Source organism: Arabidopsis lyrata (genome assembly GCF_000004255.2).
Source record: "Arabidopsis lyrata subsp. lyrata unplaced genomic scaffold ARALYscaffold_2, whole genome shotgun sequence".
Classification (NCBI taxonomy): Eukaryota; Viridiplantae; Streptophyta; class Magnoliopsida; order Brassicales; family Brassicaceae; genus Arabidopsis; species Arabidopsis lyrata.
The window spans coordinates 18,536,753-18,549,602 of NW_003302554.1; the positions used below are offsets into that span (position 1 = coordinate 18,536,753).

At 37.1% G+C, this 12,850-nt stretch overlaps 4 protein-coding genes and 1 non-coding gene across 7 annotated transcripts in view; 3 read left to right on the plus strand and 2 right to left on the minus strand.

Annotated features, from left to right (window-relative positions):
• The first annotated feature begins 74 nt into the window (after positions 1–74).
• Positions 75–1,716, plus strand: LOC9325300 (transcription termination factor MTERF5, chloroplastic). 2 transcript variants are annotated; one of them, XM_021036051.1, is made up of 2 exons: positions 75–294; positions 480–1,716. In XM_021036051.1, exons 1-2 carry the CDS (start codon positions 239–241, stop codon positions 1,579–1,581), a joined length of 1,158 nt encoding a protein of 385 aa, XP_020891710.1. In that variant the 5' UTR covers positions 75–238; the 3' UTR covers positions 1,582–1,716. The 2 variants fall into 2 exon arrangements, with proteins under 2 accessions (XP_020891710.1, XP_020891709.1); XM_021036050.1 differs by having other exon boundaries at positions 75–1,716.
• Positions 1,717–1,864: 148 nt separating this feature from the next.
• LOC9323838 (thiosulfate/3-mercaptopyruvate sulfurtransferase 1, mitochondrial) lies at positions 1,865–5,312 on the plus strand. 2 transcript variants are annotated; one of them, XM_002887728.2, is made up of 12 exons: positions 1,865–2,200; positions 2,541–2,726; positions 2,806–2,865; positions 3,017–3,079; positions 3,393–3,517; positions 3,613–3,775; positions 3,894–3,953; positions 4,273–4,331; positions 4,443–4,524; positions 4,615–4,678; positions 4,767–4,834; positions 4,905–5,312. In XM_002887728.2, the coding sequence occupies exons 1-12, from the start codon at positions 2,099–2,101 to the stop codon at positions 5,010–5,012; spliced, it is 1,140 nt and encodes a 379-aa protein (XP_002887774.1). In that variant the 5' UTR covers positions 1,865–2,098; the 3' UTR covers positions 5,013–5,312. The 2 variants fall into 2 exon arrangements, with proteins under 2 accessions (XP_002887774.1, XP_020891711.1); XM_021036052.1 differs by lacking the exons at positions 1,865–2,200; positions 2,541–2,726 and having other exon boundaries at positions 2,813–2,865; positions 3,393–3,521; positions 4,905–5,273.
• Positions 5,313–5,425: 113 nt separating this feature from the next.
• On the plus strand, positions 5,426–5,498 carry TRNAR-CCG. Its single transcript has one exon. It is a non-coding gene; the product is annotated as a tRNA-Arg (tRNA).
• A 1,044-nt stretch (positions 5,499–6,542) lies between these two features.
• On the minus strand, positions 6,543–7,710 carry LOC110230694 (disease resistance protein RPS6-like). Its single transcript, XM_021034238.1, has 2 exons — positions 7,505–7,710; positions 6,543–7,410 (listed from the first exon to the last, which is right to left on the minus strand). Exons 1-2 carry the CDS (start codon positions 7,655–7,657, stop codon positions 6,553–6,555), a joined length of 1,011 nt encoding a protein of 336 aa, XP_020889897.1. The 5' UTR covers positions 7,658–7,710; the 3' UTR covers positions 6,543–6,552.
• A 1,715-nt stretch (positions 7,711–9,425) lies between these two features.
• The window catches only part of LOC9323839, a 5,506-nt gene continuing 2,081 nt past the window's right edge, over positions 9,426–12,850 (minus strand). The window contains exons 2-3 of the mRNA XM_021010106.1: positions 10,079–10,278; positions 9,426–10,007 (exon numbers count right to left, since the gene is read on the minus strand). Coding sequence (XP_020865765.1) covers positions 9,561–10,007; positions 10,079–10,278 — 647 coding nt within the window. The 3' untranslated portion in view covers positions 9,426–9,560. The remainder of the gene's footprint in view (positions 10,008–10,078; positions 10,279–12,850) is intronic.

The window sequence follows — 12,850 nt, forward strand, 5'->3', positions numbered from 1 at the left end:
CAAGCAAAAAAATAAAAAAGAGAACAACGAAACGGCGACGTTTTGTCAACTTCACACTTACAGTATATTGCAAAATACTCCAATATTTTATATTTAGTTTCGTTTTGACCACATTATTTATTTACTCGCAAAGCTGGTCCGAACTTCCTGCTTCTCTGTGAAGAATTCTTGAATTGCCTGAAACCCATGGTGGTAATTATTCCACTTTTTCTAGCTAGTTTTTCGTTTCGGTAATTGGATGGAAGAAGCATCTCAGATACGCGTCGTGTATATGTCACTTTTTGTGTTGTTGAGGTAGAACCATTGTTGAAAATTTGCTCCTTTATTTCTCCAGTTTCTTAGTCTCTTGATTACGACCTTGAAATGCATTCGACCGGGAAGAGAAATTTCTTAGCTGTTATCAGATTACTGTTTACTAGTTCGAGTTTGATCAGAAAGGCTGGTTTTAGAAATTCCTTGTCTGCTACCTTTGCCACCAGGTGTTCGACGTTATGCCTGAACGACGCTGACAAATGCATTGTGGATTCTGAGCTATCGGTTGTATCGTCTAGGAGAGTGAATCACATAAAAAAAGTTGAATGCGTTGGTGAAAAAGAGAAAGTGAGAGAGATTCCTAGTAGTCCTTTACAAGTTCTACGAAGATGGGGTTGTGATGATGATGAAATATCAAAGCTTTTTACTCGTAGGCCTGCTTTGCAGAGAGCCAATGTTGCTCAGCTAGAGTTTAAGTTAAGCCTTCTTAAGCCGCTGGGGATCACGTCTTCAGACCTTGTGAAGATTCTTAATTGTCGTCCGAGATTCTTTAGTTGCCGTATTCACCTTGTCCTTGATGAAAGAATCAACTACTTCATGGAGATTTTGGGGTCAAAAGAGGTGTTGCGCAGAGTCATTATCCGGAATCCGTCACTCATGTTGTATGACCTCGATGACAAGATCAAACCCGCGATAGAGTTCTACAAAGGGCTGGGCTGTAGCCAACAGGATCTTGTCACAATGTTGATATCCCGACCCACGTTGATTCCAAGGACAAACTTTAACAAAGAGAAGTTTGAATACATTCAGAAAACTGGGGTCACAAGAGAATCCAAGATGTTTAAATATGTTGCAGCCATCATCGGGGTCTCGAGGATGGAGACAATCGAAGAGAAAGTTAGAAACTTGGAAAAGTTTGGGTTCTCGGAAGAAGAGATTTGGCATCTGTGTGGAAAATGCCCAATCCTTCTCTCTCTCTCAGTTGAGAAAGTACAGAGAAACATGACTTTCGTCATAGCCTCGATGAAACTTCCAGCTCATTCCGTGGTTAAGCACCCTTGTTTGCTTCTCCTCAACCTCGAGTCTCGTCTAAAACCTCGTGCGGATCTCGTTAAGAGAGTCTTAGAAATGCGTCTGAAGCCACTAATAAAAGAAGTGAACATTTTCACAGCGCTAAGGATGAGCGAGAAACGGTTCTTGAAGGTTTATGTAATGTGTCATCCAAAAGATATTGCAGACGAGCTGATGGAGTTTTACGAGAAATCCAAAAACATGAAACGTTTGGCTGAGAAATACAAGAAATACATCCGTAAAGGATTCCCCTTTTGAATATCTCTTTTTCCATTTTTTTTTTGTTTCTTTGAATTTGTTCACTCAAAATGTAACATTGTGCAGAGAAATTCACATTGCAAGATTTGATAGAATAATGAGCTTTATCAATGATGTTGATACATCATTTGGTTAGGTTTGATGCTGTTTTTATCGAGGTTACAATCGCTTGTCTTTCTTGCCTTCTTGGTTTGGCTTGTCTTTCTTTACGGTTTGGCTTTTGAATGGGTTCATTTGATACAGTTTTGGTTTAGTTCAGCTTAGTTAAACCGGAATAGAAACACAAACGCGAAAAACCACGTTTAGTGAAACGGCCGAAAACGCCCTAGACGTGTCTCTCTCTTCCAGACCCTTTCGTGGCGGCAGTGACAAAATCCTCTTTATTGATAAAAACGTTTGCAAAGTTGCAATCTTTTTGGGGTTAGTAGTTGAAGAGAATCAATCTGACAGCTAAAATTTTTTGGCGTCTTTCTAAATCTCTGTTTAGTTGCATTGTATCTCGAGAATTGAGGTGGATATGGCCTCGACCCTTTTCTCCAGAAGTTTCTTGGCTGCTAGTCACCGCATGATTACTCCTTCTCTTCCACAAAAGATCTTTAGTCCCGCCACCTTTCTCAGTGTAAGTCGATATCGAATTTGATTTCCGATCTGTTCTCAATTGGCCATTCGTTTGACCGCTCTTTAGCTTCTGGGTTTTGAGAGTGTTCCTGGATTGGTTTCGAGCGTTTGGATTGTTTCTATGATTTGACAGTGGTTCTAGTGGGCTTTCGAGCTTTCGAAAGGTTGAATAGACTATAGAGAATTACATAATTGTTGAATGTCAATCGATGCTTTTCTTATCAAAGTTGTTTGAAATTGGACTCTGAGTTTTGTAATCTCAGAAATTAGGTAGTGAAATTTTATGTAAATTGCTAAGTTTATCAATCTGACTCTTTTCTTTTTGATGGTAATTGCTGAAGAGATCATTCTACTCTCAGCTAGGCACCGCTTCTACAGCATATAAATCAAGCACATGGGCTCGTCGAGCCATGGCTTCTACTGGAGTTGAGACGAAAGCTGGTTACTCGACATCATCCATATCAACCAGTGAACCTGTTGTTTCTGTTGATTGGCTTCATGCTAATCTTAGAGAGCCTGATTTAAAGGTCACTGCCCTTTCTGCTAGTTCATTTCTTCAAGAATATGTCTGTCATACTTAAACTTACCTGTTTCTATTCTACTCAGATTTTGGATGCTTCATGGTACATGCCAGATGAGCAAAGAAATCCAATCCAAGAATATCAGGTGAGAGTATCAGCATATAGATATTTGAGAAGCTCTTGATTTTCACAAATGTTTGGGTTGTACTCGTTCTGGATGAGCGCAACCACACTTAAGTAGTAGCGTTAGTACACTACTTGATACTGACGGACTTAAACTGTGTCCTCTCCTATAGGTCGCTCATATTCCCGGCGCTCTCTTCTTTGATTTGGATGGAATATCAGATCGAAGAACTAGTGTAAGTATCACTATCTTTTCTTTTATGGAAGATGTATCCGTGTAGTTTCCTTTTTGAAGTTCTCACTTCACATTGATATCGATTTTATGCAAAAGTGAAACCTTATCGATATATGTTATCTTCCTTTGCTGCCATTTTCAAGATTATTTATACAGCATATAGCTGTTTCTTTTGTGAGATCAAATGAAAATTCAGGACTCTTTGCTTTTCATATATGTTATTATGTGTTTTCATGAAGACTTCTCTTTTCCTAAATCTTATTTGTAAGGCAACCATCTAAAGTATTGTATGATATATCAACTACTTGTAACAGTTGCCACATATGTTACCCACTGAGGAAGCTTTTGCTGCTGGTTGTTCTGCTCTTGGAATTGATAACAAAGATGGAGTGGTTGTCTATGATGGAAAGGGGATCTTTAGTGCAGCTCGTGTATGGTGGTGAGTTATGGTCTCGTTTGTTCTTTAAATCCTTCTGCTTTGTCCTGTGTTTTTACCGGGTATGATATGTACTTCTTTATTTTACCCTTAAATAGGATGTTCCGAGTTTTTGGACATGAAAAAATTTGGGTGCTCGATGGAGGTCTACCAAGATGGCGTGCATCAGGTTATGATGTTGAATCTAGTGCATCAGGTGATGCTATTCTGAAAGCCAGTGCCGCAAGTGAGGCTATAGAGAAAATTTATCAAGGACAAACCGTAAGTCGCTCTTTTGGATAATGGTTTTCTAGTTCGTATTTCTGTAGATTCATGATGAGATTTGAGCAGTAAAGATTTGTTTTTTGTCATATCAATTTTCTCTCTCGTGGTTGCACAGGTCAGTCCGATAACCTTTCAGACAAAGTTCCAGCCACATCTAGTGTGGACACTTGATCAGGTTGGCATTGCCTGAATGGTTCTGTCTTCGCATTAATCTTATATGATTTAATCATATCTACTATCATTCTGTCTATTGATCCATAAATTTGAATCTTCAAAAGAGAATCCTAAAGAAGACCCAACTTCAAGTTCTTTAATTTGGTCTATTTTAGTACATATTTTTCAGAATTGTGATTGTGATAGTTTCAATTCTACTATAGTTCAGTATGTTTGGTAGATTGATGTCTGTAGATACTTTGTTTTGAGTTTGCAATTGTGTTATAATATCTTGTTCAGACTCTTATTTTATGTCATGACTCTCTTTGGTGAATTCACAGGTCAAGAAAAATATGGAGGATCCGACTTATCAACACATAGACGCTCGTTCCAAAGCCAGGTACTATAATTTACCGAGTAATAACTTGTTTCAACTGATGATGGATTTTTCTCTAAGTACTAAGTTGATACTCAATGTAGCATTTTGATTATATTACGGGTTTTATCACAGGTTTGATGGTACTGCTCCAGAACCCCGTAAGGGAATAAGAAGCGGCCATATACCTGGAAGCAAATGTGTCCCTTTTCCTCAGGTAAAGCCACCCTAGAGAATTTGTTTCCTTCCCTCACTTCCTCTGCATCTTGTCCCCAGAGTTAATGTGACAAATTCCTTCTTTCTGCAGATGTTTGATTCTTGTAACACACTGTTACCAGCAGAAGAGCTGAATAAACGATTTGAACAAGAAGGTAAACTATTTCATCTTGAAGAAAGAGTTTCACAATTTTACTTATATAAAGCATTCAGTAGTAAGATCTCAAGGCTTTTTTGGTGCAGACATCTCACTGGACAAGCCTATTATGTCCTCGTGTGGGACTGGCGTAACAGCTTGCATCCTGGCAATGGTAACTTTTTTTCTTATTTGAGATTATATGTAAAAGGTGAGGAGACTGACTTAGTGACTTGCTCTGTTAGGGGCTTCACCGGCTGGGGAAAACCGACGTGCCGGTCTATGATGGGTCGTGGACTGAATGGGCGACGCAACCAGACTTGCCCATAGAGAGTGAAGAATCTTCTTCATGAAAGTGTCCACGGTAAAGACTAGCGACAAGATGACAAGCCACAGACGGAAATAATGATCATGTTTAAGTTGAGGGATTGGTTTGAAGTAATCATAATCCTGGCTTTAAATTTGCCTCAACCCTCAAGTCGAAGAGGACTGTATCTATAGAACTTGGATTTTTTTCCTTTTCGTTTCTGGATTCATCTTCTTCAGATAACAAAAGGATATGTTTTTCTTTCTAATAAAATCAAGAAACAGGAAATTGCTTAACGATTCTTAAACAGAGATCTTGAAACAATAATAAACACGTTTTTTGAGTAGATGGTTAACGTTCAGATAATACATAGATGTCACTAGTCACTATACACCACGTGAAGCGAAGAATATGTTAATCACTGTATATATAGCACATCAATAGACTTATATCAAGAATGACCGCGTGGCCTAATGGATAAGGCGCTCGCCTCCGGAGCGGGAGATTGTGGGTTCGAGTCCCACCGTGGTCGTTACTTTTTTTTACAGCCTTACACAACTCTTTTACCTAGCCACCTTGAACTCCACCCTACAATCATGTCCTGTAACAGATTAAATTTGTGGACAAGTTATGCCGTTAGAAACCAAAAGTAGGATACTTTATTGATTCTTAAAAAAAAAAAAACTACTATTCCAAGCATTGAACTATTTTATTATGTTAAAAGCCTCAATTGCACTTTGACGGACCCAATCCATAGGCCATAGGCCATAGCCCAGAACTTCATGATGGACTATACCATGGCCCCCATAAGTATTAGATCCATTTTATTATTTTATCTAAGCGTCATTAGTTACATTTTGATTGTTTATTTACCCATTTCGTGGCTTGAACGAAACTATACTCACAAATGTAATTGGCTTATTAAATTAACTATTTATTAGCATAATGAAACTATTTAAAACATAAGACGAAAATTACATTTTATGGAGATTAATTCACAGATTTTAGGATTATATAACACTTTAAATTTTTTTAATTAACAGTACAAGAAAGAGAGTAATATCAGTAACAACAACTAACAAGCGGGTTACGTTTTTAAAAATAGGACCATACTGAGTAATATCAGTAACAACAACTTCATTGTATGCCCCAGAAGATTTATATTGATTAGTTTTATTCTTAAAACATGTCTTTCATTACATGACTAGAAAGGACTGTATATGCACATATTTTACAGAGATAAGACCATATTTTACCAGCACCAAACACAGGTCCGCCAAGACCAGCAGCATCAGAGACCTTGTCTTGAAGTTTGTCAACTTGAATCTCACCTTCGTCTTCCTTTGACTTTATATCAAGCTTCGTCTTGTTTTGACCCCATCGGCTCTGCTCCTTGTGCTCCCGACATTGTTGATACCGATCTTTCTCACTCAGTTTCCCGTTTTGTCCCCACAAAACCTTATTTATACCCTCAAGCCGTGCTATTGAAACCTGCCACCTGGCCAAGACGTGGCAGTTCTTCAGAAGTCTAGTCCAATCTTGTTGGTCACGTGTCCTAAGAGCCAAAAAGGACTAGACTTTGATCCTTAGCATCTGTTGGATTTACGTTTCTTGATGTCTTCTCGAACTTGCTTCATAAAGAACCGTCTAATGACGGGTACTTCACACCGAGGAGGCTCTTCACTCTTAGAGTCAACCAATTGATCTGTTATCGATGTTCCATGTAAGTCCAATGCTTTCATTGTCTTCGTACCAGCGAGCTCAGGAGACGCTGTGACATTGGTGCAACCACGAAGATACAAGTACTTAAGTTGTGCCAGTTTCCTTAGCGTTGGAGGAAGGTTCACAAGCTTGTCACAGCCAGACATATTGAGGTAACGAAGCTTTGATTTTTCCCCTACCGTTGAAGGCACTGCTTCTATTGCTGTTCTGTTCAGATTCAACCATTGTATGTTTGTTCCGACTTCTGGAAATGATGTTACGTTTGGACAGTTTGCAAGGCCGAGATCAATGAGAGACGTCAGGTTCTTGATGTTGTGTGGGAGATTCATCAGTCTCTTGCAGCCGGAGAGGCGTAGCTCTTTGAGACGAGAGAGGCGCTCGATTGATGGTGGTACATATTGGATGGTTGTCTCGTTCAACAGCAACTTCTCAATGGTCTCTGAGATAAATGGAAACTCTTCCAAACAAGAGCATCCGTCCAGATGAAGAAATCTGAGGGATTTTAAGTTGATGTTGTTTGGGAGGTTCCTTAGTTTCTTGCAGTCGCTCAGTTTTAGGTGGACGAGTTTGTTGAGTTGTGTAAGAGAAGACTCAGGGATTTCCACCAAGTTATTACAATTATAGAGTTTTAGAGTCTCAAGATTAGTCGCCTTCGAAAGGTCTGGAAACTCAGTAAGGTGCTTGCAGCTTGTGAGGTTTAGGCTCCGTAAGTTTGCAAGGTCCTGCACCATTATAACATAGAGAAGAAAGCATCAGAAAGATTCATTCAATAGGAGAAGACGGAGCTCATGTGGATATACCGCATCGAAATGGTACCTGAGTTCCATTCCACGCTGTTTCTATTGAGCTGTGTGAGAGGTTGAGTTCAACTAGAGAGGTCATACAAAACTGAGATGGTAGTGATTTAAGATTATAAGCATCCCAGCGAAGATACCGCAGCGTAGGGAGGTAGTCGAGGCCATCTATCATCCTTGTCCTGCTCTGTTTAATATTGGAATGGGAATAAAATTTAAGCAGTTTGAGATTTGGCCTCCTGCTAAAGATTTCAGGGGTTTTGTTAAGCTCATTTCCTTTAGATATGTCGAGAAATATGCTTTCCACCTCAATTGCTTCATCCCCCTATAGATAATGTAAACATTCAAATCTCGAGAGATGCAAGAATGAGACATAAGAGAGATTAATAAAGATCCTCAGCTTACCACATTTAGGCCTCACTAAACCTAAGACCGGCCCTGTCAAAATCCCACAGCATTAAACGTTTCCATGGCTTTTCATCTTTGCCTTCACATATAATATCCTCGGCCATGTCCTGGAGCAAGTTATGAACCCACAGCCGATTTGTGTTTGACAAGCCAATCATACACTTCTCCGTCAGAGCTATAATACTCGGCCTGGTGGGCAACGCTCGGCGCCTGGAAGACACGAAAAACAGGTTCAGTACTTTTCTAACTCTGTCCATACTAACTCTGTTGAAACAAAGTGCAATGTAAAGAAAGATCTTCTTTTCTAGCTCATCCAATGCCTCATAACTTTCTCTTAACGCCTTCAACAATGAATTATCACTATTATTCCTGAGTAAATCCAGTTTTTTTTCCGACGATATAGAGATCCCCAACGACTTGAAGAGCTAAGGGAAGACCGCCAAGCTGCTTCCCAAGTCACAACATCTTTCGAGAGCTCTCTATAATCTTCACTTGGACGAGGCTGCTTGAAGGCATGTGATACGATTGTACAATGCCACGTCAGGAGGATTCAAATTTGTTGCTGATGATGTGGATCATATCAATGAGAAAGGGAAAGACTCGGGACGAAACAGAGGCTTTACTGAAGGGAAAGACTTGGAGAGTACTTTACCGTTGAAAGTTGAGAAACGAGCAAGAGAGCTGGAACAAGCTCATTTCTGGTTTATGCTTGATGTTGAATGTGTTAGTCGAGAGAGACTTGGCCTAGCGATGTGCTAGAAGAGAGATCAATGTTGATCTCTGTGTGTAATCGTCACTTGAATGCTCTTGTAAACGATTGCTTATCTCTTTTGTCAGGTTGATTACTGCTTTGGTAATCGATCGGATCTATCTTATTGTGTATCGAAGTTATTCTGGGATTTGGAGTTCTTATTCCTTAACAGCATGCTTACTAAAGAGCTGAAGTGCTTGGGTACTTCACATAGATACGTTCCACATCATGCAGGTCTAGAACACTCCTGTCTGAGTGGTGATAATGATTCTGCTTCCTGGTCCAAACCACTCAGGTTTCCCAGCCAGTTCTTTTAGCTGTTGTATATCGTCAACATCATATGAGTAGAGGATCAAACACCAGGAATAGATGTAACACGAGAGATAACACCAAGAAACCAGTTAGTAACCTGAAGCTTTTCTCTTTTGGAACCTCGAATATCTATAACAAAAGACATGGCCTTGGGCTTTAAACGGAAATGCCAACATCACTAGGAAGATCAGCAACATTACTTTTAACCTAAAAAATCCAATAAAAAAAAAAGTCCAAATCATGTAGAAAACTCCCTGATGACCTGAATCAACCATAGTTCGAGCCTTCTACATCAAAGGAGCTAAAAGTTTGCAATCCTATTCTTAAGTGACTTGGAAGCTTTCAATGCAAAAACTACATAAAAGGACAAGATATAAGAACAAACTCGTTTTGGAAGGAATTTATGAGCATCTTTCATCAGAGTGTGTTCACAGTAGAGAAACGGTTTTTCAACAGACAGAAAATTGTTTGCTGAGTATGAAACAAAAATCTCGATAGAATTATGAAGAAGTTTTAGAAGATGGTTTATTATTCGACAAGAACAAGTCAAGTTAAGTAAGGTTTAACTACACATTACAGACGCTCAAATCAACATGTCAAGCAAAAGCTACTTCGCGCTTCCACGAGTCGAACCTAAACCGGAACCCCCGGATCCCGAACCCCCGGATCCCGAACCAAAACCAGAACTTGAGCCTGAAGCCGAACAAGAACCAGAACTCTCAATCAGAATATACATGACTTGATCAATTACATCATCGCAATAGACCACAACATCTTTTACAGGTCGGAGAAAACTAATAGCATCCTTGGTAGTACTAGGAACAGATGAGTAGCACTTCCTTTGCAAAGATTTAAGGGGTTTGTCACCAATGAACCTCAATAGTGTATATGCATATGACTTCAGTTGGTCGTTGCTTAGTTTCTGATAATCCTCAGTGGGATGTTGCTCTACTTCTTCACCGCTGGCGCTAATGCTTTTTAGAAGATTGTTAAGATAAAAGATGCATTTACAAAGACCCTCGGTGATTGCAATGAACCCATCTCTAGTAGTAGTCTAGAGAGACAACAAAACGAGGTCAGAAAACCAGTGTAAGAAAAAGGTTTTTAAGAAATTAAAACACTCACAGGATCATTGATATGCGACAGAAGAGAGTTAGCAAGTTTCAAGCCATAGGACTCTATCTTATCAGCCACACAGTCCTTCAAATTTCTGAGTTTAAGCGAAGCACGTGCCTCAGGATCATCAGGATAAAATGATTTGTCAAAACTATCCAGAGAGAAATCTTTGCCGGAGTATTCACCACCGGCTTTGGAGTCAGAGTTAACTGTAGTTTTTCATAAATTTTTATCAAAAACTGTAAAACAATTAAACCCAAAAAAGGGAAGAGTCTCAAAAGAAACAGATGAAAAACAAGGTATCAATCCGAGCTAAACTGGATAGGCAATAAAATCAAATTCAACGACCACCCTTAGTTCAAAATTGAAAATCTATCTCAGTTTTCAATGTAGATTCAACAAAAGAAACCCAGTCCATCAAGTTAGCATATACCTTTGATATGAGAAATCTGCGTTACCCACAAAAACCAAACAAGTAAAACCCTAATCCTGGAATCGCCGTAAATGGGAATCGGAGCAGATTTCGATGACCAGAAGAATTAGTGAACTGCAAAACAAAAGCATCACCGAAACCATCAGAAGCCCGGAATCAGTTCATATAAACGGGAACTCGATAGTATTAGCATTTTACCCAAATCGAAAATCCACCCGCAGTGTTGTCGCCACTCCAACGGGTACGAATGAGTAGGTCGAAATGCTACGAAAATTCTAAGCGCTAAAGGAGATCGTTTTCAGCCTATTTAATTGGGCTTAGTATTGAATATTGATAATTCAACTGGGCATAAAATGGGCTGGTGAGTCGTGAAAGTTTTTTAATGTGTTTGACCAAAAAAAATCCCGAGTTCTCTTTTTTATTTGGAAAAGGTGTCACAAAAATTCTCAAATATCAAAAAATGCCAAAAAAAAATCTCCAATTTTATCTAATAAAATAAGGGGAGACTCACAAAAATGCCTTTTTTTTCAATATCCCTTTTCAAAAATACCTCCTTTGGCTGTCCATTTTTAAAAATACCCTTTTTATGTACAAAATGACTAAATTACCCTTCTTTTAATAAAAAATATCACAAATATATAACGAAATATAACAAAATTAGGTCCACAAAATACAAAATATATTTTGGCGGGAAAAGTGATCCCGCCAAAACACTTGTAAAAACTTTAAAATACCTTGTAAAATTTTCCCGTAAAATTTTTTCCCGCAAAAAAATTTTCCCGCCAAAAATTTTTTTTTGCGGGAAAAGTGATTCCGCAATTTTTTTGGCGTTAAATTTTTGGCGGGAAAATTTTTTTGCGGGAAAAATTTGCAAGGTATTTTAAAGGTTTTTTACAGGGTATTTATAAGGTTTTACAATGTATTTTAAAAGGTTTTACAACGTATTTATAAGGTATTTATAAGATTTTACAAGCTATTTTATAAGGTTTTACAAGTTATAAGGTTTTACAAGTTTTTTATAAGGTTTTACAAGTTATAAATACGTTTATATAACCTTATAAGTACCTTTGTAAAACCTTTTAAAACACATTGTAAGACCTTACTAAACACTTGTAAATCTCTGTAAAACCTTTAAAATACCTTGTAAATTTTTCCCGCCAAAAATTTTCCCTCCAAATAAATTGCGGAATCACTTTTCCCGCAAAAAAATTTTTTTTGGCGGGAAAAATTTTTACGGGAAAATTTTACAAGGTATTTTAAAGGTTTTACAAATGTTTTGGCGGGAAAATTGTGGGATCACTTTTCCCGCCAAAAAATATTTTGTATTTTGTGGACCTAATTTTGTTTCAAATAAGGGTAAAATGGTCATTAAAAATTAAAAGAGGGCAAACTTAAAAATGGACTCTCAAAGGGGGCATTTTTGAAAAGAGGTATTGAAAAATGGGCATTTTTAACAATTTCTCTAAAATAGTATGGTAATTTATATTTTAGTTATTAATCTTTACTATTGAATTTCCATTTTAATCGCTTACATTGTTGACTTCCCAAATAAATTCTATTTTATGTATGTTTTATAATAATTTATAATTTATTGGATTTTAAAATTGATATTATAAAAATTATTTCTCATTTAATTATTTTATATTATTATTAATATAGTTGAAATATGTGTACTTAGAAAATTTGTAGGTGTAGAAATAATATAGTGTTATTATTGGCAAGCATTTATAATCATGGACTATTATAATAAGTTGATATTATTTTGTATCAAAAAAATTTAACATGCGGTATATTGCGGATCGATTTTTTATACTAAAATCTTTAAATTTTAAGTTATATTTGTCTTGTTAGTATTATTTGGTTTGTTTAGTATTTAAGATTATATAATTATATTTTTGTTTTAAATTTTAGGTTTCACCCGTGGTATACTATCCCGTATTAATATCGATCCAAACCCGTTCCACCATATAACTCCGTCCCGTGAAATTAAACATCATTTTGTTATATTTCTTTTGAATTAATATTTTTATTTTAAAAACATATAATTCGAATCAATTTAAAAGTTTGCTTTAAAAACATAAATTTGTAATGTTTTTATTATGATAAAGTAATAATATACAGATGTTGTTTACTATGTAGTTATAATTAAAACCAACTAAAATCTAAGTTTAGTGTAGATTATGAATTATAGTTATGAATTATGGGTAAATATTTTTTACTAATGAAATACATGTTATTAAGTTACTATCCCAAAGGCAAAAAGTTTTTTTTAATAATCAAGGCAAATATTAGAATTTTATTTGAACAACTAATTTGTCAAAGCAAAACGAAATACAACAAAACTAAAA